This window comes from Nerophis ophidion, linkage group LG13 (assembly GCF_033978795.1).
Source record: "Nerophis ophidion isolate RoL-2023_Sa linkage group LG13, RoL_Noph_v1.0, whole genome shotgun sequence".
Classification (NCBI taxonomy): domain Eukaryota; kingdom Metazoa; phylum Chordata; class Actinopteri; order Syngnathiformes; family Syngnathidae; genus Nerophis; species Nerophis ophidion.
This window is the reverse complement of record NC_084623.1, coordinates 20,882,269-20,908,265: the sequence shown is the minus strand read 5'-3', so window position 1 is coordinate 20,908,265 and position 25,997 is coordinate 20,882,269. Positions and strand designations below refer to the sequence as shown.

The 25,997-nt window shown below is 40.4% G+C and overlaps 1 protein-coding gene across 1 annotated transcript; it reads left to right on the top strand.

Moving 5' to 3' along the window:
- The first annotated feature begins 1,445 nt into the window (after nt 1-1,445).
- On the top strand, nt 1,446-25,693 carry LOC133564327 (zinc finger protein 260-like). The gene is made up of 3 exons (XM_061918546.1): nt 1,446-1,707; nt 10,409-10,879; nt 23,984-25,693. The coding sequence occupies exons 1-3, from the start codon at nt 1,512-1,514 to the stop codon at nt 25,213-25,215; spliced, it is 1,899 nt and encodes a 632-aa protein (XP_061774530.1). The 5' UTR covers nt 1,446-1,511; the 3' UTR covers nt 25,216-25,693.
- Nucleotides 25,694-25,997: the final 304 nt, after the last annotated feature.

Here is a 25,997-nt window from a genome sequence, read left to right as displayed (position 1 = left end):
GTATTAATCAATAAATATATTTATAAAGGATTTTTGAATTGTTGCTATTTTTAGAATATTTAAAAAAAAATCTCACGTACCCCTTGGCATACCTTCAAGTACCTCCAGGGGTACGCGTACCCCCATTTGAGAACCACTGACGTAACTGATGCCGGAAAACCTTCGAAGAAGAAACGGGCCCGATTAAAGATGTGATATTTGGATTTACACTGTATGAAAAAAACATTTGAAAAGGGATTTTACCTTTGCACCCTCATTATCCATCCATCCATTTTCTACCGCTTATTCCCTTTGGGGTTGCGGGGTCGCTGGTGCCTTTCTCAGCTACAATCGGGTGGAAGGCCTTACTCCAGGGGTCAGGAAACTTTTTGGCTGAAAGAGCCAAGAATCCAAATATTTTAAAATGTATTTCCGTAAGAGCCATATAATATTTTTTCAACACTGAACACAACTAAATGCGTGCATTTTAAGTAAGACCAACATTTCCAGAGTATAATAGGTCTCTTATTCTTTGTAACAACACTGTTATTCTGAAGCTAACTGTGGAGGGGGCATGGCCTGGGGGCCTGCAGCGAAGTGGGGTGTTGCCAAGATCGGCCTCGAAATCAGCGACAGGTGTGTAGATGGCCCACCTAGGCCTTGTTATCTAATCACCTGTCGCTCTGTTTATAAGCAGCAGCCAGGAGGAGAGACGGGGTTGGGGCTGGAGCCAGAGCGCGAGCGAGAACGAAAGAGGAAAAGACAATTGCTGGAAAGAAACTGAGAGACTTATTGAAAAATAAAACAATATTGTAACCCTGAAACAGGCTCTCATGTCGGTGCTTGGTGGTCTGAAAACCCCCCAGGAGGGCAAGCCCTACACTAACCAATAACAAATAAATCACTTCTTACCATTAACACAACTTCTTGAACTGGTGCGGTAGGAAACGGATGGATGGATTAAAAATGCATGAGAATGTTTTATATTTTGAACTTTTTTTTTAACACTGTGATTACATGTGGAATTATTTATTACTTATCGTGTTACGCAATGTCAGCTCGGATTTATCCGAGAGCCAGATGCAGTCATCAAAAGAGCCACATCTGGCTCTAGAGCCATAGGTTCCTTACACCCTGGACAAGTCGCCTCCTCAACGCAGGGCCACCCTCATTATACTATTGGCTAAGTTTTATATTCATAAATGTAAGTTTGTCAATGCCCGACCCGTTTTTTGTGCCTTTAAAAAAGATTTAGAACTCTACATTAAAACACTCTCTACCCCTAACAACCAATTAAAAAGCTGTGAAAACGATGATGCTGTCTTCCAAATGTAAGTTATTTACTGACATTGAGTGAGTTTATGGCTCTGCACTTTGTACTATTTTGTACTTACTTTGATTATTATTTCTCAACTGCATGTAAAAGTTAACATTTACAAATAAAGTTTAAAAAAAATATAGGGCGGAAGCAAGACTCATTAGAGAGGACGGACCACTTTCTACACGAGACGAGCGTACACAACGCCAGCCTGATGGAGTGTAGTCGAGGTAAACCATTACAAATGTTGAAAACATGTCTGCAGGATCGACTAATGGAGGCAGCTGATGAAATATTCGCGCTGTTTGAAAGAACAGTGGCGTCGTACGAGGAAGAACTCTCTCGGACAAAAGAGAAGGAGCGACAACTGCAAGCTGCTGGCGAGACTCAAACAGTGTTACACATTAAAGGTATTTGTTTCCTAATCTTATTTATTCGAGTAAATGCTTAGTGTTGCTGGTATACGGAGCCCGGGAAAGACCTTGCATGAGTTGTATATACACAACATTCATATTTCATCACAGTAACGTTAACAAATAATCCAAAATGGCGGCCAATGTACACCATGTTTGCTTCTAGTTAGTTATTGTTGAATTACATTAGAAAAACACGCGCCCTGTAGAGCATAGATCAGTGTTTTTCAACCTTTTTTGAGCCAGAGCACATTTTTTTCATTGAAAAAATTCGGAGGCACACCACCAGCAGAAAACATTTAAAAAATGAAACTCAAAAAGCTGTTCTCGCAAGTGTTGGATATGAATTCAAATCATAACCAACCATGCACCACTACAGCTCTTGTCTCAAAGTGCTGTCACGATTTGTCACATCACACCGTGCGTTATTTGGAGTTTTTTTAGTGTCTTCCTGTTTGTAGTGTTTTAGTTCTTGTTTTGCACTCCTATTTTGGCTTTTCCTGTTTTGTTGGTATTTTCCTATTGCACAGGGGTGTCAAACTCAAATACAGAGTGGGCCAAAATTTAAAACTGAACAAACACGCGGGCCAAGGTTGAACAAATTAACCTTTTAATAGAGACCCAAACAAGTTTTCCATTGAATAATGAACAAGCAAGGCTTATATAACTTTATAATGACATGCAAAATAGAGTTTTAAATAATAATAATTAAAAAATATTTAATGGCATATCAAATAAAATTTAAATAAAAATGGAATGCCTCTTTTCTATTTGCAGCCTTCTGAGGTAAATATCAAAATAAACTTTTTCCACAGGCTAATATATTTGAAAATAAAATAACAAACAATAAATCAACCATTCAGGCCTTTTTACTGCTCAGTTTGCGACACACTGATCTAATCTGATGTGCCCAAGCCAGATACCTGGCATCTTTTCTTGGATGCTAGTTCATTAATGTTGGGACTCACGCTTTGAACTGAGGCAACCTGAGGTGGGCGGAGTTTGGTGGTAGCAGGGGTGTATATTGTAGCGTCCCGGAAGAGTTAGTGCTGAAAGGGGTTCTGAGTATTTGTCCTGTTGTGTTTATGTTGTGTTACGGTGCGGATGTTCTTCTAAAATGTACTAGTCATTCTTGTTTGGTGTGGGTTCACAGTGTGGCGCATATTTGTAACAGTGTTAAAGTTGTTTATACGGCCACCTTCAGTGTGACCTGTATGGTTGTTGACCAAGTATTCCTTGCATTCCCTTGTCAGTGCATGTATAAGCCACATATATTATGTGACTGAGCCGGCAAGCTGTTTCTATGTAGGAAAAGCGGACGTGACGAAGTGTTGTAGAGGACGTTTAAAGCAGAGCCTTTAAGGCACGCCCCCAATATCGTTGTCCGGGTGGAAATCGGGAGAAATTCGGGAGAATGGTTGCCTCCTGGAAATTTTCTGCAGGGGCACTGAAATTTCTGAGTCTCCCGGGAAAATCGGGAGGGTTGGCAAGTATGAGTATTAGTGGTGAATGCTGTGTTATAGCAACACCGCCGCTGTATAATACTGACGGGCCAGCTCTAATGTTAATTTGATAATGCCTCAAGGGCCAAATTAAATTACACGGCAGTCCAAATTTGGCCCGCGGACCAGAGTTTGACACCCATGCTATAGCAGTTTCATGTCTTCCTTGCAGCACTATTCTCTGCCTCAGCTTTGTTTTAGCAATCAAGGCTATTTAAGTTGTCGCTATCCTTCTTTACGGGGACATTGTTGATTGTTATGTCATGTTCGGATGTACTTTGTGGACGCTGTCTGCTCCACACGCTGTAAAGGCCTACTGTAATGAGATTTTCTTATTTAAACGGGGATAGCAGGTCCATTCTATGTGTCATACTTGATCATTTTGCGATATTGCCATATTTTTGCTGAAAGGATTTAGTAGAGAACATCGACGATAAAGTTCGCAACTTTTGGTCGCTAATAAAAAAGCCTTGCCTTTACCGGAAGTAGCAGACGATGTGCGCGTTACGTCACTGGTTGTAGAGCTCTTCACATCCTCACATTCTTTATAATCATAGCCTCCAGCAGAAAGAGCTATTCGGACCGAGAAAGCGACAATTTCCTCATTAATTTGAGCGAGGATGAAAGATTTGTGGATGAGAAAAGTTAGAGTGAGACACAAAAAAAAAAAAAGAAAAGGCGACGGATTCATGTGGCAGCAGTGTGAGCGTTTCAGGTGTAATTAGACACATTTACTAGGATAATTCTGGAAGATCCCTTATCTGCTTATTGTGTTAATAATGTTTTAATGAGATTGTAAAGTCATACCTGAAAGTCGGATGGCTGCGGTGAACGCCAGTGTCTCTCAGAGAAGCCAATGGAGGAGCCAAGATCACAGCTGCCTTTTTGAGCTGCAGGATGAGGTCGCACAATCCACTGAAGTCTCCGGGAAGAGCCGACTTAATATCGCAATTTTCCCATCCAAAAACTTGCTGGTTGACGTAAAGAAACATGTTCGCTTGACCGCTCTGTGTTAAAGCTTCACAACAAACAAACACCGGCTGTGTTTCGGTGCCAAAGGCAGCTACAATCCACCGCTTTCCACCAACAGCATTATTCTTTATAGTCTCCATTATTAATTGAACAAATTGCAAAAGATTCAGCATTCAGCAACACAGATGTCCAAATTACTGTGTAATTATGCAATGTAAAGAGATGACTTTTAGCCGTAAGTGGTGCTGGGCTAATATGTCCGCTACAACCCGAGACGTCACAAACACGCGTCATCATACGCGTCATCATTCCGCAATGTTTTCAACAAGAAACTCAGCGGGAAATTTTAAATAGTTTTTTAGTAAACTAAACTGGCCGTATTGGCGAGTGTTGCAATGTTAATGTTTCATCATTGATATATAAACTATCAGACTGCGTGGTCGGTAGTAGTGGGTTTCAGTAGGCCTTTAAGGACTCCAATTTAAGGTGCGGTAGTGGGAACAAATATGGGATGAAAATTAATTACACAAGAAGTAATAAAGATAAAACTAAGAATTGAAATAAATAGACGACTATCCAATAAAAATAATAAGAAATCCTGTACAATATACAAAACAATATACAAAATACTGTACAATATACAGAACAAGACAAGAGTACCAGAGTGATAACAATCAATGTCGAATGTATTGCACTAGAAGGGTGATATTGCACTGTAGGGTGTTAGGGTAGGATATTGTTTAAGTGTGATATATTTATTATAAGTTAGAGTTCAAGATGGTGACAGCTGTGGGAAAGAAGCTGTCTCTGAGCCTGTTTGTTCTGGCTCTGATGCACCTGTAGCACCTGCCCCATGGTAGCAGTTCAAATAGGTGGAAGCCAGGGTGTGTACTTTGCGCACTATTGACAAGTGATGCACAGAAAATTTGGTTAACTTAAACATAAACTCAGACAGGATGTTGTGATGAAGTATATATTTCAGCTGGAGACTGCGTCTAACCGGCACACACAAATGACGTAGCTCGCCCAAAGCTGACGAAAAAATCAGATTAATGTCATATTGCGTAGACTGCAGGCACATTTGAATGGATCAGATTCCAATCAAATGTAGAACTACCTCCTGGTGTGTCCTGAATCTGATGTCCACAGGTTAGATTTAAAGCACTTTGTAACATTTAGACTGGCTAAAACAATCAGATCTGTGTCACTTGAAGGCAAAAAAATGGGATTTGCCGTGCAGTGTAAATGGGGCCAAAAAGGCAGCCAAAAGGGGTTGGAAGATCAGAATTAATCTAAAGTTAAAATATAATGTAGAAATGTACCCATTTGCAGGAAGTAAAAGTTAAATTTTCAAAAATGTTCTTTTTGGGTTTGCTTGGCAGCACTTCGTGTTGATAGAAATCTTCCTCGTTTAAAAAAAAAAAAAATTCCACACAGAGTGCTTAAATCCTTGTACATTGTGAACAAGCACTTGTCTTTAAAATCAGAGTAACTACTAGGCTGCAACCAGTCGTTGGCCTTGTCGACAAAAACTGTGAATATTAGTTGGTGATATGATCGTAAATGTCTTTCAGAACATATTTGAACTACGAAAATGGGACCACTGATTGCCACATTAAGAGACAAATGCATTGCGTCCAAATACATCTGTATACACTCATGATATGTGTCTCTATATGCGGTGATTTCCACCCTTTTGGCATTTTGGAACGGGTATTTTAATATACAACCCAGCAACTCTCCTGTCCTTTCTTATTGGTTACTATTACCTTCCTGCTTGGCACTCAGCATCAAGGGTTGCAATTTGGGGTTAAATCACCAAAAATGATTCCCGGGCGCGGCCACCGCTGCTGCTCACTGCTCCCCTCACCTCCAAGGGGGTGATCAAGGGTAATGGGTCAAATGCAGAGAATAATTTCGCCACACCCAGTGTGTGTGTGAGACTCGGGAATCATTTTTGGTGATTAACCTCCAATTCCAACCCTTGATGCTGAGTGCCAAGCAGGGAGGTAATGGGTCCCATTTTTATAGTCTTTGGTATGACTCGGCTGGAGTTTGAACTCACAACCAACCGATCTCAGGGTGGAAACTCTAACCACTAGGCCACCGAGTAGGTTAGACTGGCATTTAACATATTATTGTCTCACGTTGCGAAGCATTACAACAATGTTGCCGGAGAAGACGCAGCAGAAGGGTTCTGTGGTGCCAATTTTGCGATTTTGGCGCCGCATTTAGCAAGGAGAGATATGTATTGAAAATGAAAGAGAGAAGTATGTATTTGCGTCAAATACAAGCGCCCACGAAAGGTGAAGTATTAGCCGCACGAGTGGAGATCCTCCTCCACAGCAAGCATACATGCACAATAAAATGTTTGTTTCGCTAATGCAAGAACAACAGCTTTCAGTTAACACAGGAACTCTTAATTTACAATTCTTCCGGATACATTTGTTCGCCCTAGGAATGTCCGATAATATTGGACTGCTGATATTATCGGCCGATGAACGCTTTAAAAAATAATATCGGAAATTATCGGTATCAGTTACAAAATTACCGGTATCGGTTTCAAAAAGTAACATTTATGACTTTTTTTAAACGCCACAATATACACGGATGTAGGGAAAAGTACAGAGCGCCAATAAACCTTAAAGGCACTGCCTTTGCGTGCCGGCCCAATCTCATCATCATCCATCCATCCATCCATCCATCTTCTTCCGCTTATCTAAGGTCAGGTCGCAGGGGCAACAGTCGAAACAGGGATACACAGACTTTCTTCTCTCAAGCCACTTCATCCAGCTCTTCCCGGGGGACCCCGAGGTGTTCCCAGGCCAGCCGGGAGACATAGTCTTCCACAGCTTTTCACACTCACAAGTGAATGCAAGGCATACTTGATCAACAGCCATACAGGGCACACTGAGGGTGGCTGTATAAACAACTTTAAAGGGGATCATTATCACCAGACCTATGTAAGCGTCAATATATACCTTGATGTTGCAGAAAAAAGACTATACATTTTTTTAAACCGATTTCCGAACTCTAAATGGGTGAATTTTGGCGAATTGAACGCCTTTCTATTATTCGCTCTCGGAGCGATGACGTCACAACGTGACGTCACATAGGTAGTCAATCCGTCATTTTCTTAAACACATTACAAACACCAAGTCAAACCAGCTCTGTTATTTTTCGTTTATTCGACTGTTTTCTGTACCTTGGAGACATCATGCCTCGTCGGTGTGTTGTCGGAGGGTGTAACAATACGATCAGGGATGGATTCAAGTTGATTTACGTGGAGTGTGCATCGATTAGCACGGCATGCTAATCGATGCTAACATGCTATTTAGGCGAGCTGTATGTACATTTGTAGCTATATTTGCACCCAGCCTTTCCTTCCACCCACATCTAATGACAAACAAACACTTACCAATCGACGGATTTAAGTTGCTCCGGTGTCAAAAGATGAAAAGTCCCTCGTTTGGTCTGCACATTTTACCGGCGATGCTAAGACAGACATGGCACAGAGATGTATGGATATCCTGCGACACTCAAAGCAGATGCATTTCCAACGATAAAGTCAACAAAATCATAACGGTGAGTTTTGTTGAGGTTATTGACTTATGTGCTAATCAGACATATTTGGTCGCGGCATGACTGCCAGCTAATCAATGCTAACATGCTATTTAGGCTAGCTGTATGTACATTTGTAGCTATATTTGCATCCAGCCTTTCCCTCCACCCACATTTAATGCCAAACAAACACATACCAATCAACAGGTTTAAGTTTCTCCAGTGTCAAAAGATTCGAAAGTCCCTCGTTTGGTCTGCACATTTTACCGGCGATGCTAAGACAGACATGGCACAGAGATGTATGGATATCCTGCGACACTCAATCGTTGCTCGATAGCTTCAGTTTTTTCTTCAATTTCGTTTTCGCTATCTGCCTCCATACTCCAACATCCGTTCCAATACATGCGTAATCTGTTGAATCGCTTAAGCCGCTGAAATCCGAGTCTGAATCCAAGCTAATGTCGCTATATCTTGCTGTGCTATCCGTAGGGGTGTAACGGTACACAAAAATTTGGGTTCGGTACGTACCTCGGTTTAGAGGTCACGGTTCGGTTCATTTTCGGAACAATAAGAAAACAACAAAATATAAATTTTTGGGGTATTTATTTACCAAATTTGTAAACAATGATTTGATCCTTTTAACATTGGGAACACAATAATAATTCTGCCCACGTTAATCCACATTAAACTGCCTCAAGTTGTTTCTTTGATTAAATAAAATGACACAACTTTTCTTCTACATATAAAAAGTGCAACATTAAACGGTTTCAAGTCAACTCATCATGCTTAATTTATTACAGCATTGGGGAAGCCTGTAGTTGATTTTTATTATGTAAATGTTATATTTTTATCAACATATGACAGCATGGACCCTGCCATTCAAAACTAGGCTGCTACATTACTAATGATTAATGTAACTATAGCCAAAAATTCATCCCTGACCACCATGGAGTTTATGTAGGCTTTATGATGTACTTAAATTATTTTATACATTGTCAGAGACAGAAACTCTTCATTTAATATAATGTCCTTTTTTGGTGCTTCAACACCTCAATCAACACTGTCCGTAACACACGCACACACACGCGCGCGCGCACACACACTACCCGCAAAATGAGTTAACGTTTCACTAAAAGCTAACTAGCCTTCACCTAAAGCCAGGACTGCGAGTGAGCTGAGCTGCAGTTTGTTTCTAGAAGGTCAACGGGCTCATAGTGATGTTTAGAAAGTAGTTGACTTGGAATATAATTTGGGGAGAGTGAGTTGCTCCCCTGTTAAAGACCTATCTGCTCGACATCGACACTGAAGCCCTGACGACATGCGCTCTGAATACGCATTGCTGATTGGCTTTGTATGTAACCAATCAGATGGTTGTGTGGGCGGGACAATGCAGGGTGCTGTGTACAGACACAGAGGCAGAACGGAGCAGAGCAGATTGTTAAGACTTTAGAATAGGCGGCTACTTCATATGTACGTGTTGAACTCGTTCGGTATTCCTCCGCACCGAACCGAAACCCCAGTACTGAAACGGTTCAATACAAATACACGTACCGTTACACCCCTAGCTATCCGCCATGTTGGCATTACTAGATGACGTCACAGGAAAATGGACGGTGGATTTACAGATAGCGAAAATCAGGCACTTAAAAGCCTTTTTTCAGGATATTCCATGAAGGGTAAAATTTTGAAAAAAACTTCGAAAAATAAAATAAGCCACTGGGAACTGATTTTTATAGGTTTTAACACTTCTGAAATTGTGATAATGTTCCCCTTTAACACTGTTACAAATATGCGCCACACTGTGAACCCACACCAAACTAGAATGACAAACACATTTCAGGAGAACAGCCGCACCGCAACACAACATAAACACAACAGAACAAATACCCAGAACCCCTTGCAGCCCTAACTCTTCCGGGACGCTACAATGTACACCCCCCGCTACCCTTTACCCCCCACCTCAACTCCGCCTCCCCATCCCCCAACCCCGCCCACCTCAACCTCCTCATGCTCTCTCAAGGAGAGCATGTCCCAAATTCCAAGCTGCTGTTATGAGGCATGTTAAAAATAATGCACTTTGTGACTTCAATAATGAATATGCCAGTGCCAAGTTGGCATTTTTTTCCATAACTTGAGTTGATTTATTTTGGAGAACCTTGGTACATTGTTTAATGCATCCAGAAGGGCATCACAACAAAATTAGGCACAATAATGTGTTTATTCCACGACTGTATATATCGGTATCGGTTGATATTGAAATTGGTAATTACGAGTTGGACAATATCGGAATATCGAAAATCGGCAAAAAAGCAATTATCGGATATCTCTACTCATATCTCTGCTGGCATTTCCATACTTGTTTTGCTTTACTGCTCAGGCTTCTGGGTATTCAATTTCCACCAAACTTGACTCCTCAATAGCTGGTTCTGACACCCGATGGATTGCTACAGTCTTAATTTACCAAAGTGGGTCTTGAGTTTTGAAGCAACAAACATATCTGCAATTAATTTTTATAAACTACAATTTTAAACACACATATTTTGCTCACACATTTTTATTCAATGACATTGTCAGCATAGTTTGATAAAAATCTGTTACATTAATTCAGTGTCAAAAAGCTTTGGGAATAAAGCCACAAATTAACCTTCTTTTGTGTCCTACAGACTTCCACCAGTTGACTAGTTGTCAAGAAGAACGTCCTTTGAAGCCACAGGGGGGGAGCCCCACTTTAAAACAGGGGGACCTAAATCCCCCCCACATTAAAGAGGAAGAGGAGGAACTCTCGACCACTCAAGGAGCAGAGTGTCTTCAATGGCCAAATGAGGCCAATCTCACCAACTTGCCATTGACTATTGTCCCTGTGAAGATCGAAGATCATGAAGACAAACCTCCTGAGCTCTCACATTGTCATCACAGTCTAAGTGAGGAGAACAATGGGGAAGAGCCTCCCAGTAACAGCTTAACACAATACATGACAGGAGCTGATGGAGACCATCATGAAGAGTCACAACCAGATAATCTCATAGCTCCAGTATCAGATAATGATGACAGAACACCACTCTACTCTACCGTATCTGACGATGAAGGTGTCAACAACGCTCAAGAAGTATTGGGCACCAATATAGACTGCGAAGGTGATATAAATACTCTCACTGACAACAAATGCTCAAAGTATTATAAAAAGAAGACAGGTACAACATTTGCAAAATATGCAGTTTGTGCTAAAAAGAGTGATTGGACTCAACACTTAAGAAGGCAAGCAGGAGAAAAGCCTTTTACTTGCTCAGTCTGCGGTCATGCATTTTCCCACAAGTCCTCTCTAAATTGTCACATAAGAACACACACAGGTGAAAAACCTTTCAGCTGCTCAGTTTGTCAAAAAACATTCTCGGTCAAAAGTAATATGTTGTCACACATGAGGATACATGAAGGCGAAAAACCTTTTAGTTGCTCAGTTTGCGGCCATGCATTTACCCAGAAGTCTACCTTGAAATGTCACATGAGAACACATACCGGTGAAAAACCTTTTAGTTGTTCAGTTTGCCATAAAACATTCTCTGTAAAAAGTAATATGTTAACACACATGAGAAGACATGGAGGCGAAAACCCTTTTGTTACTCAGTCTGCAGTCATGTATTGGGCCAGAAGTCCACTTTAATGTGTCACATAAAACCTTTCATTTGCTCGGACTAGGACTGCTGTAAAAAATCCTCAGAAATCCCAATGGACGAGACACAGAAGAACATTTTAATTATGCAGATTGGGACAGATTTTCTAAAAGTTATTCTATGTGAAGGACACAAAAACACAGGCACGAGAAAAACATTTAGTTGTCAATTTCATGATAAAAGATCCCCTAACAAAACTAAGGGTGCCCCAGTAAGATAATGATATCAGATTTTGGTACAAGCCGCCCTGTAATATGTTTACTTGTGCAAAGTCTGATATTAGATAAACTTCCTCCAACAACTACACAAGGCTAGTATTTTATTGTAATTTAGTAAAGCAACTTACAATGGGTAAACATGCTGGGCTAAAGGCTACTAGGAGTTAGCAGCTACACAACAGCTAAGCACACAATACAACACAAGTTAGTCATTCTTAATAAGTGTCCTTAATTTAACATCATTGTAGCTTATAACACATTTGTCAAGATAAACAAGTGTCAAATAGTTATAGTTGCATATTAAACAAACCAAGTCTCCAAAGCACAAGTGTATTAGGAAGAATCTAGTAACAAACGTGTCCACATCATTCAAATGTTTGCGTCATGAGCTTAATTATTGTAGCAACTAAGTTTTGCCAAAAAGCAAATTACGACTGCACGCCCAGTTAAAAACATACGTCCATTCCAATTAACAATAAATAGGTTAGCGTTTTCATTGCCTGCCATTGTTCTCTAAGTAATTTCACTTGATCAAACATTTTTTAATATTTCACACTACAATAATAAATTAAGTCAATTAAAGTTAAAGTACCAATGATTGTCACACACACACTAGGTGTGGTGAAATTTGTCCTCTGTATTTGACCCATCCCCTGGGAAGTGAGGGGAGCAGTGGGCAGCAGCGGTGCAACGCCCGGGAATCATTTATGGTGATTTAACCCCTAATTCCAACCCTTGATGCTGAGTGCCAAGCAGGGAGGCAATAGCTCCCTTTTTTTTTTTTTATAGTCTTTGGTATAACTTGGCCGGGGTATGAACTCACAACCTACCGATCTCAGGGCGGACACTCTAACCACTAGGCCAATGAGTAGGTACAAGTATTTACTATGATCCGGGCTGATATTGTATCGGATCAATTTCCATATCAGCCAATATTCAATGCTAAGAACTCACATTGGTGAAAAATATTTGAGTTGTACAGTTTTTGGTCAAAGGTATGCTAATAAAACTAATATGCTATGTTAGAAGACACACAACAAAAACCTTGTAGTTTTACAATATGTCAAACATGATTCACATACAAAAATATAATTGTGAACGGCTTCCTGCCGTCATCGTGTGGGTTGCAGGGACCATTGAGGACGGACATCGCCGAGCAGGTTTGATTGTTGTTTTATTTTTGAATAAAGCTTCCGTCTTTTGCTCAGATCGCTTTTCAGCGCCTCCGATGCTGCTCGCTCCTCTCTCGCCTTCAGTCGGCCGCATCTTCGTCGCTCTCGTCGGCTCGCTCTCGGTCGTTCTCCGTCTTCAGGTTCTGTTGCTGGTTCTCCTACTCCTTCCGCCCCGATCGTTCCTCCTTCTCCCCTTTAATGCTGCAGGAGAAGATGCAGGGATTGAGAGCAGGTGTGTGATCTACGCACCTGATTTGGATTGCCGCAGCATCGCTCCAAGCGCGCCCCGCCTCTCCGTTCTGCCGCACACTCCGCCCCCTGGCCGCCGTCTTGAGTAGGACCGCCGTTTGTCCTACCCTGCTGTCGGCTTGTCTGCTCCGTCTCTCCACAATAATGTAATCACCACTTTAAAAAATTAATTAGTTACTCGTTACTTTCCCCAAAAATAATTTAAATATTAAAATAATTTAATTTAATTAATTATTGCGTAGTTTTTTTTTATTTATTTTTACTTTCATACATCTGGTGTATGCAGTTGAGAGATGTTTCATGAGAGAAGAGTGCGTGAGTGTGTGCTTTTAAAAGCCTGTTGCCAAATGAAGCGTGACGTCAGTAATGGCGCCATCATTGTCTGTTTTAGCTCAGCATTGGTAGTCTGTGTGCTCGAAGGAGAAGTGAAGAGCTATTTCCTAAAGTGAATTTGCTGGGATTCTAAAGGTGTCTTGTCTGCACCAAAAGTAGCGTGCCACGTTACATCAAACATATCAGTAACGGCATTGTAACATAGATGTAAGTAATAATTACATTTCTCTTTACTGGAAAAATTATTATATTGTGCCTTTTTATTAGAACACTGGTGAGCAAACCTTGGAAAACACCCCAGTATTGTTTTTGGCAACTATCGTTAGTTTTAGTATTTGTTTTTTTGGGACAAAAAATGCTTGTATTTTGCCATATTTTAGTCGTTACATATGTGATACTTGTATTCAAGGTTTATTTGACAAAAACTCAAAGGTTTTAATAATACAAGTTTTTTGTATTTTACCAAATTAATTTAGGTCTATAAGACTTATAAATTACTCCGGCTTCCTCCCACCGCTAAAAACATGCACCTGGGAAAAAGTTAATGGCAACATTAATTTAACCCTAGTGTGTGAATGTGAGTGGGAATGTTGTCTGTCTATCTGTGCTGGCCCTGTGATGAGGTAGCGACTTGTCCAGGGTGTACCCCACCTTCTGCCCGAATGCAGCTGAGATTGGCTCCAGCACCCCCCATGACCGGTAGAAGAAGCGGTAGAAAATGGATGGATGGAAGACTTTTAATTTGGAATCAAGGTTGACATGTTGTATCAAGTTCTCAAGTTCTGCAATTCAACCAGTCTGCCACCAATCAGTTTCGGTCAGAATCCGTGAAAAAGTATGCCATGGCCAATGCGGAGTAACGCTTTTAAGTGGCAATTACAAAAACAATCCCCTCTGACAGAATACGGAACCGCTGCCCTCAGTTAATATTAATCATCTTCATTACGGCAAATCAACGATCACATTCAAGTAGGGTTGTAACGGATTAGTTAAAGGCCTACTGAAATTAGATTTTCTTATTTAAACGGGGATAGCAGGTCCATTCTATGTGTCATACTTGATCATTTCGCGATATTGCCATATTTTTGCTGAAAGGATTTAGTAGAGAACATCGACGATAAAGTTCGCAACTTTCGGTCGCTAATAAAAAAGCCTTGCCTGTTCCGGAAGTAGCAGACGATGTGTGCGTGACGTTACGAGTTGTTGAGATCCTCACATTGTTTACAATCATGGCCACCAGCAGCGAGAGCGAGTCGGACAGAGAAAGCGACGATTTCCCCATTAATTTGAGCAAGGATGAAAGATTCGTGGATGAGGAAAGTTAGAGTGAAGGACTAGAAGAAAAAGGGAAAAAAAAGGCGAGAGCGGTGGGAGCGATTCAGATGTTATTAAACACTCTTACTAGGATGATTCTAGAAAATCCCTTATCTGCTTATTGTGTTACTAGTGTTTTAGTGAGATTATATGGTACCTGAAAGTCGGAGGGGTGTGGCCACAGGTGTGGTGACCGCCAGTATCTCCAAGGGAAGCCACGTTTCTCGACGAGGTGAAGCGAAGGTAGCCGTTAGGGCCAAGATGGGCTTTTTTCCCCCCTCCTACACGGTGGTAGCATCCTACGTTTGGGGGAGGCCGGTCGGAGGAGGCAAAGAGTCACGCAAGCTCATGTTTACGGTAAGAGACAACTTATTACCACAATTTTCTCACCGAAACCTGCCGTTTGACATGTGTTAGGGACCCATGTTCGCTTGACCGCTCTGTTCCTTGTTAAAGCTTCACCGTCATCTTTAGGGAATGTAAACAAAGAAACACTGGCTGTGTTTGTGTTGCTACAACTGCCCGCGATACGCCGCTTTCCACCAACAGCTTTCTTATTTGTAGTCTCCATTATTAATTAAACAAATTGCAAAAGATTCAGCAACACAGATGTCCAGAATACTGTGTAATTATGTGATTATGTGACTTATAGCTGGGATCGGGCCTGGAACAACATGTCCGCTACAATCCGTGACGTCATGCGTACACGTCATCATACCGCGACGTTTTCAACAGGATACTTCGCGCAAAATTTTAAATTGCAATTTAATAAACTACAAAGGCCGTATTGGCATGTGTTGCAATGTTAAGATTTCATTATTGATGTATAAACTATCAGACTGCATGGTCGGTGGTAGTGGGTTTCAGTAGGTCTTTAACTTACGATACAATACGAAATACAATACAGGGCTCATGTTATGAAATACTCAATATGATTTAAAAACATATCAATATGATATATCTCGACTGGATTATCCAGAGAATAGTGCTCGATACCGTGGTAGAGCGCAATATGTATGTATGTGTGGAAAAATCACAAGACTACTTCATCTCTACAGAACTGTTTCATGAGGGGTTCCCTCAATCATCAGGAGATTTTAATGGAAGCATTCACATACAATGGTTTATATAGGGCACAGAGTGGGTGGGTACCTTGGAGGTGTTTCCGTCTGTGGCGGCATGTTGAAATAATTTCACTGTGCTTGTTAAGGGATGACAGGTCTGGATGATATATAATAAACAGTTTCTCTTTTAAGCATAGGTTGCATCTTTTATTACCACTGTTGTAAGGTGTGCTGGATGCAAGAATTTGCCATGTTATTGAATAATTAACATTATTGTCTCTGAGGTTCCAAATGTGCTTGCTGAGTTCTGTAGAATTCCGCAAGGTGGATGATATATAATTAACAGTTTCTCTTTTAAGCATAGGTTGCATCTTTTATTACCACTGTTGTAACGTGTGCTGGATGCAAGAATTTGCCATGTTATTGAATATTCAACATTATTGCCCTTGCGGAATTCTACAGAACTCAGCAAACACATTTGGAACCTCAAAGACAATAATGTTGAATATTCAATAACATGGCAAATTCTTGCATCCAGCACACCTTACAACAGTGGTAATAAAAGATGATGATTGAGGGAACCCCTCATGAAACAGTTCTGTAGAGATGAAGTAGTCTTGTGATTTTTCCCACACATACATATCAATATGATATATATATTTTAAAAAATTGGTAAAGATCTGTTTACCACATTTTTGTTGATAAGCAATTTGTCTACAATGGTTAGAGACAGTGAATGAAAGTTTTTTGCAAAAAGGAATAAAAACATTTACCAATCACACTTCTTTGTTTTTTACTATCATTTCTTAAACATTTAAAACATATATTTTTTAGTGCAGGCAATGAACATGCAGATAAACCTGTTTCTGCAATTTGCAAATGTTGGTGCAACATGCAGGTTTCAGGAAGCTGAAAGAAGGTGTTCATTAACTTTATCCAAGTAAACAAGTGTTTTTGCCAGATGCAACACATTTACTTGCACCGTGAAGGGAGGAGAACTTCTCCGACGCATGTTTGTTTAATCTCTAATAACAAGTATTTGTAAATTTTCAGATTTACTTTACAGTGTAGTTGTTTGAAGCAAAACAATACAATTCCCTCACAAGCAGGGAAAGGCAGACATCCTGCCAGCTTTTGCCAAATGTCCGTCTTCTCCTTCTTCCCAAAGACTGATAAACTGTTATAATGGGGTGTTATGTTGTCTTTGTCCCATCTGACTCTAGTTTCCACGGTAACTGCTCTTTCGCTGAAAATATGAAATAAGTTATGTAATGACTGTACAGTCAAACATTTTTTATTATTATGGTAGTCAATGGGAACTATTTTGTCCCCATGGCACTTCACTGTGATACAGTTTGGAAACTAATCCTACAAAAAATACAACGATGTATCAAAATTGAGGATGACGTATTGTGGCTTTTGCAGCCCTTTGAGACATTTGTGATTAAGGGCTATACAAATATTGATTGATAAATAATAAATAAATAAAATTTGATAAATAAACTTTGATTGATTGATTGAATACTAATCTTATGATAAATGAATTTAGGCCAGATACAAAAGTACCTCAGCCCTTTAACATTTACTGTATGGATGATAACTCATGTGCCATTTTGATAGTTATATGATACTCTGAGTTAAAGGCCTACTGAAATGAGATTTTCTTATTTAAACGGGGATAGCAGGTCCATTCTATGTGTCATACTTGATCATTTTGCGATATTGCCATATATGAAAGGATTTAGTAGAGAACATCGACGATAAAGTTTGCAACTTTTGGTCGCTAATAAAAAAGCTTTGCCTTAACCGGAAGTAGCAGATGATGTGCGCGAGACGTCACCGGTTGCAGGGGTCCTCACATTGTTTATAATCATAGCAGCTAGAGCTATTCGGACCGAGAAAGCGACAATTTCCCCATTAATTTAAACGAGGATGAAAGATATGTGGATGAAGATCTTGAGATTGAAGGACTAGAATAAAAAAATTAAAAAAAAAAAGGCGATTGAATATGTTATTACACACATTTACTAGGATAATTCTGGAAAATCCCTTATCTGCCTATTGTGTTAGTGTTTTAGTGAGATCAAATAATACCTTTAAAGTCAGAGGGGTGTGGCCACAGGTACGTGTGTTGACCCAGTGTCTTTGAGGCAAGTCACGCTGCTGGAAGCTCTGCTGATGTCACCAAGTTCGCCAGTAAGAACTTATTACCAGAATTTTCTCACCGAAAACTGCTGGTTAACATTTAATCGGGATCCATGTTCGCTTGACCACTCTGATCCATAGTAAAGCTTCGCCTTCGGGAATTTTAAGCAAGGAAACACTGTGTGTTTGTGTGGCTAAAGGCTAAAGCTTCCCACCTCCATCTTTCTACTTTGACTTCTCCATTATTAATTGAACAAATTGCAAAAGATTTAAAAGATGTCCAAAATACTGTTTAATCATGCGATTAAAGCAGACTACGAAAAACTTGGATCGGGCTGGAAAATAATGTCTGCTACAACCCGAGACGTCAAACGCACGCGTCATAATACATCATTCAGCGACGTTTTCAACACGACACTTCGCGCTGCGGGAAATTTAAAATTGCAATTTAGTAAACTAAAAAGGCTGTATTGGCATGTGTTGCAATGTTAATATTTCATCATTGATATATAAACTATCCGACTGCGTAGTCGGTAGTAGTGGGTTTTTCAGTAGGCCTTTAATTGTGATCTTTTAGCAGCGTTTGGCAGCTGAGGAGTCTTCATCCAACCCGCCGCAAGGTGGCAGCAGTGTGACGTTATGGCGGATTCAGCTGCCGTGAAACCTCGAACGAATAAAAAAAAAAAAAGGCGAAAGTTAGCACTCGAAAGCTTCAAGGCTGACGCGAAACAAAAGACGGACAGACGACGAAGTGCCATCGAGTCAAACACTCAAATTGTAGGTAGGGTTAATGAAAAAGTGATTATTGCCGGATAATTGGGACTGTTTCAAAGAACGAGGAGGGGCTTTCTCGCACAAGGGAGTAGAAGGAGCGACTACCACAACTGGAAGTTAGCAAGGCTCCAGGTGTGCTTCACACTAAAGGTATGTCGGCAATTTAACCAGGACTGCAAGGATTAGTCCATGATTTGTTGACTGCCTAATTATTCGACGACTCTAATAACGCAGACTTGTTTGTGACGTCATTGCGCATGTATTTAAAGGCCTACTGAAACCCACTACTACCGAACACGCAGGCTGATGGTTTATATATCAATGATGAATTATTAACATTGCAACACATGCCAATACAACCGGTTTAGTTTACTAAATTGCAATTTTAAATTTCCCGCGTAGTTTCCTGTTGAAAACGTCGCAGGAATGATGACGTGTGTTTGTGACGTTATTGGTTGGAGGGGACATTTTAGCCCAGCACCACTTACGGCTAAAAGTCGTCTCTTTTCATCGCATAATTACAAAGTATTTTGGACACTGCGTTGCTCAATCTTTTGCAATTTGTTCAATTAATAATGGAGACTATAAAGAAGAATGCTGTTGGTGGAAAGCGGTGGATTGCAGCTGCCTTTAGCAACCAATACACAGCCAGTGTTTCTTTGTTTGTTGTGAAGCTTTAACACAGAGCGGTCAAGCGAACATGTTTCTCTTCGTCAACCAGCAAGTTTTTGGATGGGAAAATTGTGATATTAAGTCTGCTCTTACCGGAGACTTGATTGGATTATGCGACCTCCTCCTGTAGTGTCTCAGAGACACTGGCGTTCACCGCAGCCTTTCGACTTTCAGGTATGACTTTATAATCTCACTAAAACACTATTAAGACAATAAGCATGTATGGGATTTTCCAGAATTATCCTAGTAAATGTTTCTAATAACATCTGAATCGCTCCCACTGCCGCCGCCTGGAGCTGTCGCCTTTTCTTCTTCTTTTTTTTTTTGTGCTTCACTCTAACTTTCCTCATCCACAAATCTTTCATCCTCGCTCAAATTAATGGGGAAATCATCGCTTTCTCGGTCCGAATTGCTCTTACTGCTGGTGGCTCACATTATAAACAATGTGAGGATGTGAGGAGCCCTAACACTGGTGACGTCACGCGCACATCGTCTGCTACTTCCGGTACAGGCAAGGCTTTTTTATTAGCGACCAAAAGTTGCAAACTCTATCGTCGATGTTCTCTACTAAATCCTTTCAGCAAAAATATGGCAATATCGTGAAATGATCAAGTATGACACATAGAATGGACCTCCTATCCCTGTTTAAATAAGATAATCTCATTTCAGTAGGCCTTTAACCCTTGTACAACGTTCATATTGTTGTTACTCAGCCAGCATTTGTGGGTCTGAAAAACAAACAACCTAGGAACTAGGAATAGCCAAACTGAAAACAGGAACCAGCAAACAGAAAAACTGGAAACAGCTAATGGCTAACAAGATCTAGCTAACAGGAAAACACGAAACAAAAGAAGTAAGAGACAGCAAACTATTGATGGGCATACTCGCCAACCTTGAGACCTCCGATTTCGGGAGGTGGGTTGGTGGGGGGCGTGGTTAAGAGAGGAGGAGTATATTTACAGCTGTTGTGTGCGCAGTTGTGCACTGCACTCTCTAAAAGCCATAGATGTTCTTGTCACATATGCATGACTGATTAATTGATTGAAACTTTTATTAGTAGATTGCACAGTACAGTACATATTCTGTACAATTGACGACTAGATGGCAACACCCGATTACGTTTTTCAACTTGTTTAAGTCTGAGATGAGGGGCGACTTGTCCAGGGTGTACCCCGCCTTCCGCCCGATTGTAGCTGAGATAGGCTCCAGCACCCCCCGCGACCCCAAAAGGGAATAAGCGGTAGAAAATGGATTGGGGATGGAACTTTTTTAAGTCGGGGTCCACGTTAATCAATTAATGGTACAAATATATACTATCATCATAATACAGTCATCACACAAGTTAATCATCATAGTATGTACATTAAATAATTTATATTATTTACAATCCGGGGGGTGGGGTGAGTAGCTTTGGTAGATATCTGTACTTCAGTCATCAACAATTGCATCAACAGAGAAATGGACATTGAAACAGTGTAGGTCTTACTTAGTAGGATATGTACAGTGAGCAGTGAACATAGTGAGTTCAGATAGCATAAGAACAAGTATATACATTAGAAATACATTCGATTATTTACATTAGGTTATTTACAATCTTGGGAGATGGTATGTGAATGGAGGAGGGTATTAGTAAAGGGTTGAAGTTGCCTGGAGGTGTTGCCCGGAGGTGTTGTGGTGCATGTACACTAAATGGCAGTGTTGTCCTGTTTAAGAGTGTCACAACATTGCTGTTTACGGCAGACAAACTGCTTTACGGTAGATGAAAACGTGACTGCTGTTGTTGTGTGTTGTTACCGCGCTGGGAGGACGTTAATGAAACTGCTTAACAATAAACCTACATTAGAAACCAAGAACTCGCCCTCGATCATTCTACAGTTATAATGTCATTGGGCAGACACGCTGTTTATATTGTGGGAAAGCGGACCGCCTGGAGCTGGAGGTGGCGTGGTCTCCAGCTCTGCCGGAATTTAGCGAGATTTTCAGGAGAAAATTTGTCCTGGGAGGTTTTCGAGAGAGGCGCTGAATTTCGGGAATCTCCTGCAAAATCCGAGAGGGTTGGCAAGTATGTTGATGGGTCTGGCAACAGCGATGCATCGGCGCATGCGTCGAGCTCATAGAGCAAAACCATGTGTCGGTGCGCGTACCGCTTTTATAAAGTCATGTGACCACCAATGAGCTGTTTCAGTCACGTGACTGACACGCGAACTGTGTCGAACTTATGCCTGCGCGCCAAACTGTGTTTATAAGGAAGCGCATCTGTCAACGAGATGCTGCCAACAGAATCGCCGCACTTCTGTCGTTGGTCAGTTGTAATTTATCGTCGTCGGAGATCATGGAGCAGCTTCAGGCAAAAAGAAAGATTTCCGCCGTGAAATAATAACTAAAAAGATAATTTGTCTAAAATTTAATACGTTGGAAAAACAGTTAATAAAAATGTCATCCTCATTCACAACATGTTCTCTTATATTTCCATGTTATGATACATGCTCACATTATTTATTGACTGTATCTAAAAAAGATAAAAATATATTTTTATTTAAATGAAGATATGAAGTAATCCTAAATGAAATACAATGACTTGGTTTATATTATTGTATATACTAGGTCATAAAATCAGTGTCAGTTGAGTCGGTCCATAGGTTGCCTGTAGGGATTTTTAATGTCCAGCAGATGTCAGTATTTAGTGACACAGTATCGACACTGTATCAACACAGTTTTGCGATGTGTCAAAACGCTTCATGAGGCCTCATCAACCCATCACTACAGCAAACTGCAAATAGCTATTAGGAACTATCAAACAGGAACAGCTTACCGCACTGACATCGACAATGACAAGTCGTATTGACAATACTCCAGCACAGACTAGATGGCATGGCAGGTTTAAATAGCAGCTGGCTGATTGACACCGGGTGTGGCCAGGTGCCAATCAGCCGCAGCTGAGGGGAAACAGCGCTCAGGGAGACAAGCAGGAAACGACCAAAATAAAAGCGCTGACAGGAAACAAAGACAAACAGGGGAAAAAACTCAAACATAACCAACCTGTCAGGGACAAGCCGGACAGTTGCACCCCTACTCATGAGAATACTGCTCATGTCCTGAAGAATCAGCTGGTGTGCTAATAGTTTCCTTGCTTAAATGCTAATATGAATACAAGAGCCATTAATGTTGTAATACTTTTGTCTAAACTAATAAACACATTACTGCCTGAGCAACTATGATGTTCAACTGTGTACATTGAATATACGGGCTGTGCTCTCTGGTAAGTGTGAATATTTATGCAGAACATGTCTACAACAGGAAATTGTAGACACACCACCATTCAGCCTACTAAATCCGATAAATAACCATTCAAAAAGTGGCAACAATACTCAATTTAAATTTTCTGACTTGAATATTAACCAAGTATTAGTGATATTGTTATTATAAGCGCTAACGCAGACCAACTATTTAGAGCTGTGCCATGATCACTACCATATGTGCCTATGTTTACAACGAGTGGTCTGCTGTTTCCTCACCTCCCTGCTCCCTGTAAGTTTATTGTAGATCATAAATCATGCCTCTCACCTGAGAAGTAGATGGCTGAGAATAAAAACTAACAAGTTGGGAGACTGCGACAGCCATTTAGGACCTGAAACTGGCGAGAATGACAGAAAAGCCCTTTTCCCCCAAAATTGTTCAATGTGTTTGCTCTATAAGTACTTTTTGAACACATTCAGCAATACCGCGCTAATAATGAGAACCATGATCATTTTTGATCACAATGATCGATATGACATTTTCATAACGGTAAGACATCAAATCCATACAAAATGCTGAAGTCAACACATCAGAAACCTGTACAGAGATTTTTCTGAGCAATACAAAAACAATTATTGTTGTAGTGTGGTTTTTCCTCTCTCTCAGATAATATAGAATAAATAACACGGACCCATCAGTTATGGTGTCGTAAGTTAAAACTCATATACAGAGGTTGACCTTAGAGATTATATCTTGGTTTGCCAAAGTTGAAGAATGATATCCAGATAGGAGGATCACTTCTTGTAATACAACATTAGTTGTTATTGTTTAGAACTTTGGCATGTGTACTTCTGTTTTAAAGCCCTAAACCAGGGGTCCCCAAACTTTTTGACTCAGAGGCCGCATTAGGTTAAATACATGTGTGCGATGATGTCACATTATCGATGGGAAAATGCATTTTTAGACAATATGATTTACCTGGGCTGCTAGGAAACACTGAGGGTAACACGCGGTGGAAAATGGATTAAAAAGGACAGATTTTAAAAAAATGACAATAAAGGAATAAATAAAGGCATTCATTTTCTGGCCCGCGGGCCGTAGTTTGGGGACCGCTGCTCTAAAACAGAAGAGCACTGCAGTGAGCAAACTAGTCCAAAAGATGGTGACATAGCACAAACAGTAACACACATTTTCAGCATTTTTTTTTTTTTTTAACCATTCGCATTACAATGGCTGTCAGTGAAGAAAAATCCGATATTTAGCCGCACCGTTTTATAAGCCGCAGGGTTCCAAGTGGCCTATTGTCCGTTATTTACGGTACTTATTTTTGCTATAATATATTATTCATACATTAACTTTTCTAAAACATGTTTGTCTTTTTGTGTCTTCCAGACATCATTGATGAAAATCTTTCCCCTGAGAAGCAGCAGTGGAGATCCAGGGTGACACAGGAGGAGCCACATTCTCACCACAACAAAGAGGAAGAGAAGGAGCCACAGCATTCCCATATTAAAGTAGAAGAGGGGGAGCCACAACCTCCGCATAGCAAAATGGAAAAGACAGAGCCACAACCCCTACAAATCAAAAAGGAGGAGGAGCCACTAATTAAAGAAGAAAATGAAGAACACAGCATCAGTCAGAAGGGAGAGTATCTTGAAGGACCAGAGCAGTTTCCAGTGATTAATGTCATTATTAAGAGTGAAGATGAAGACTACAAAAGTGAGGAGAAGAAAGAGGTAGAGCCTCCGAGGAACAACTCACCTCAACAGATGACAACAAATGCTGATGTAGATCAGTGTGGGGGATCACAAGCAGACAACCTCTTCGCTCCACTATCTGATAGTGATGTAACATGTCACACTGACATTGACAACACACGCTGGAAATGCTCTCAATGTGACAAAGCCTTCAGTGAGCGTCGTTACTTGAATAGACACATGAGAGTACACACAGGAGAAAAACCTTATTGCTGTTCAGTTTGTGGTTTGTGTTTTGTACAAAATCAAGATTTGAAAATGCACATGAGAACACACACTGGAGAGAAACCATTCACCTGCTCAGTATGCAACAAAAGATTCTCCCAAAAGAGTTGCATGAAAAGACACACAAGAACGCATACTGGAGAAAAACCGTACTCCTGCTCAGTCTGTAAGAAAGGTTTTAATGAAAGTTCGGCATTAGTTAATCACACAAGAATGCACACTGGCGAGAAACCTTTTTCTTGTTTAGTCTGTGGTAAAAAATTCTCTCGAAATGAACGTTTGACAAGACACACAAGAATACACACTGGAGAGAAACCGTTTCCTTGCTCTGTGTGCGGTAAAAGATTCTATGATAAAAATGACTTGGACAGACACTGTAGAATACATACTGGAGAGAAACCCTTTCTTTGTTCGATTTGCAATAAGAGTCTCTCAACAACGGACAGTTTAAAAATGCATATGAGAACACACACTGGCGAGAAACCTTTTTCCTGTACAGTGTGTGGTTTACAGTTTAGACTAAATCAACATTTGAAGTTGCACACTAGGCTGCACACCGGGGAACAACCATACTCTTGTTCAATCTGCAACAAAAGGTTTTGTGACCGAACACAACTTGTAAGACACACAAAAACACACTAGTGAATAAGCGTTACATTGCTGTGGGTGTGATGAAAGTTTCTATAAGTAACAAGTTGACTATCACAAGTGTGCCTTAAGTGCAAATAATTTGACAAAATGTTAAAACAAATTTCAATTTTATTCTGTAGCCAGGGCGTTTATTTTCATATTGGTCGATAGAACCCAACTTTACGTGGGATACCCATTTTGTAACATGATGATTTGATATGATATCGAATATTATCCCAGTAATGCAATACGTTTTGTGCTCTTTCTACCTTGATGAAACTGATGACAACTACTGGCCCTCTACTACCTTTTTAATGTGTGTTTTTTTTTTATATTTTCAAATGAATCAATCATTCATTCAATAACCAACATCACTTCCTTGCCTTCTCTCCCCCTCCCAGGATGGGACGTTTCACCCCAACCCCTTTCTCCTCTCTCATTCCTGAAAATTTGTGTACTCAAACAAATATTAAAAATATCTTAAATTATCTATGTATGAGTCTTTGATGAATATGAAAAAATGCAAAACAGTCACATAAGTTGCACCCTACTATTGTTTTTACTGTCAGAGTAAAGTAGGTCCGCGCCACAGTCCTTTTCTTGCTTGGGCAAGGACATTACTGTTCCATATCCTTTAGCACAGTGGTTCTCAAACTTTTTTCACCAAGTACCACCACAGGAAACATTAGGCTCTCCAAGTATTACCATAATTATCAACATCAAAATATTGTAGTGTAGTTGACATAAGTATTCTTTAAAAACAAACTAGTGGTTGCATTTGACATATACAGTAT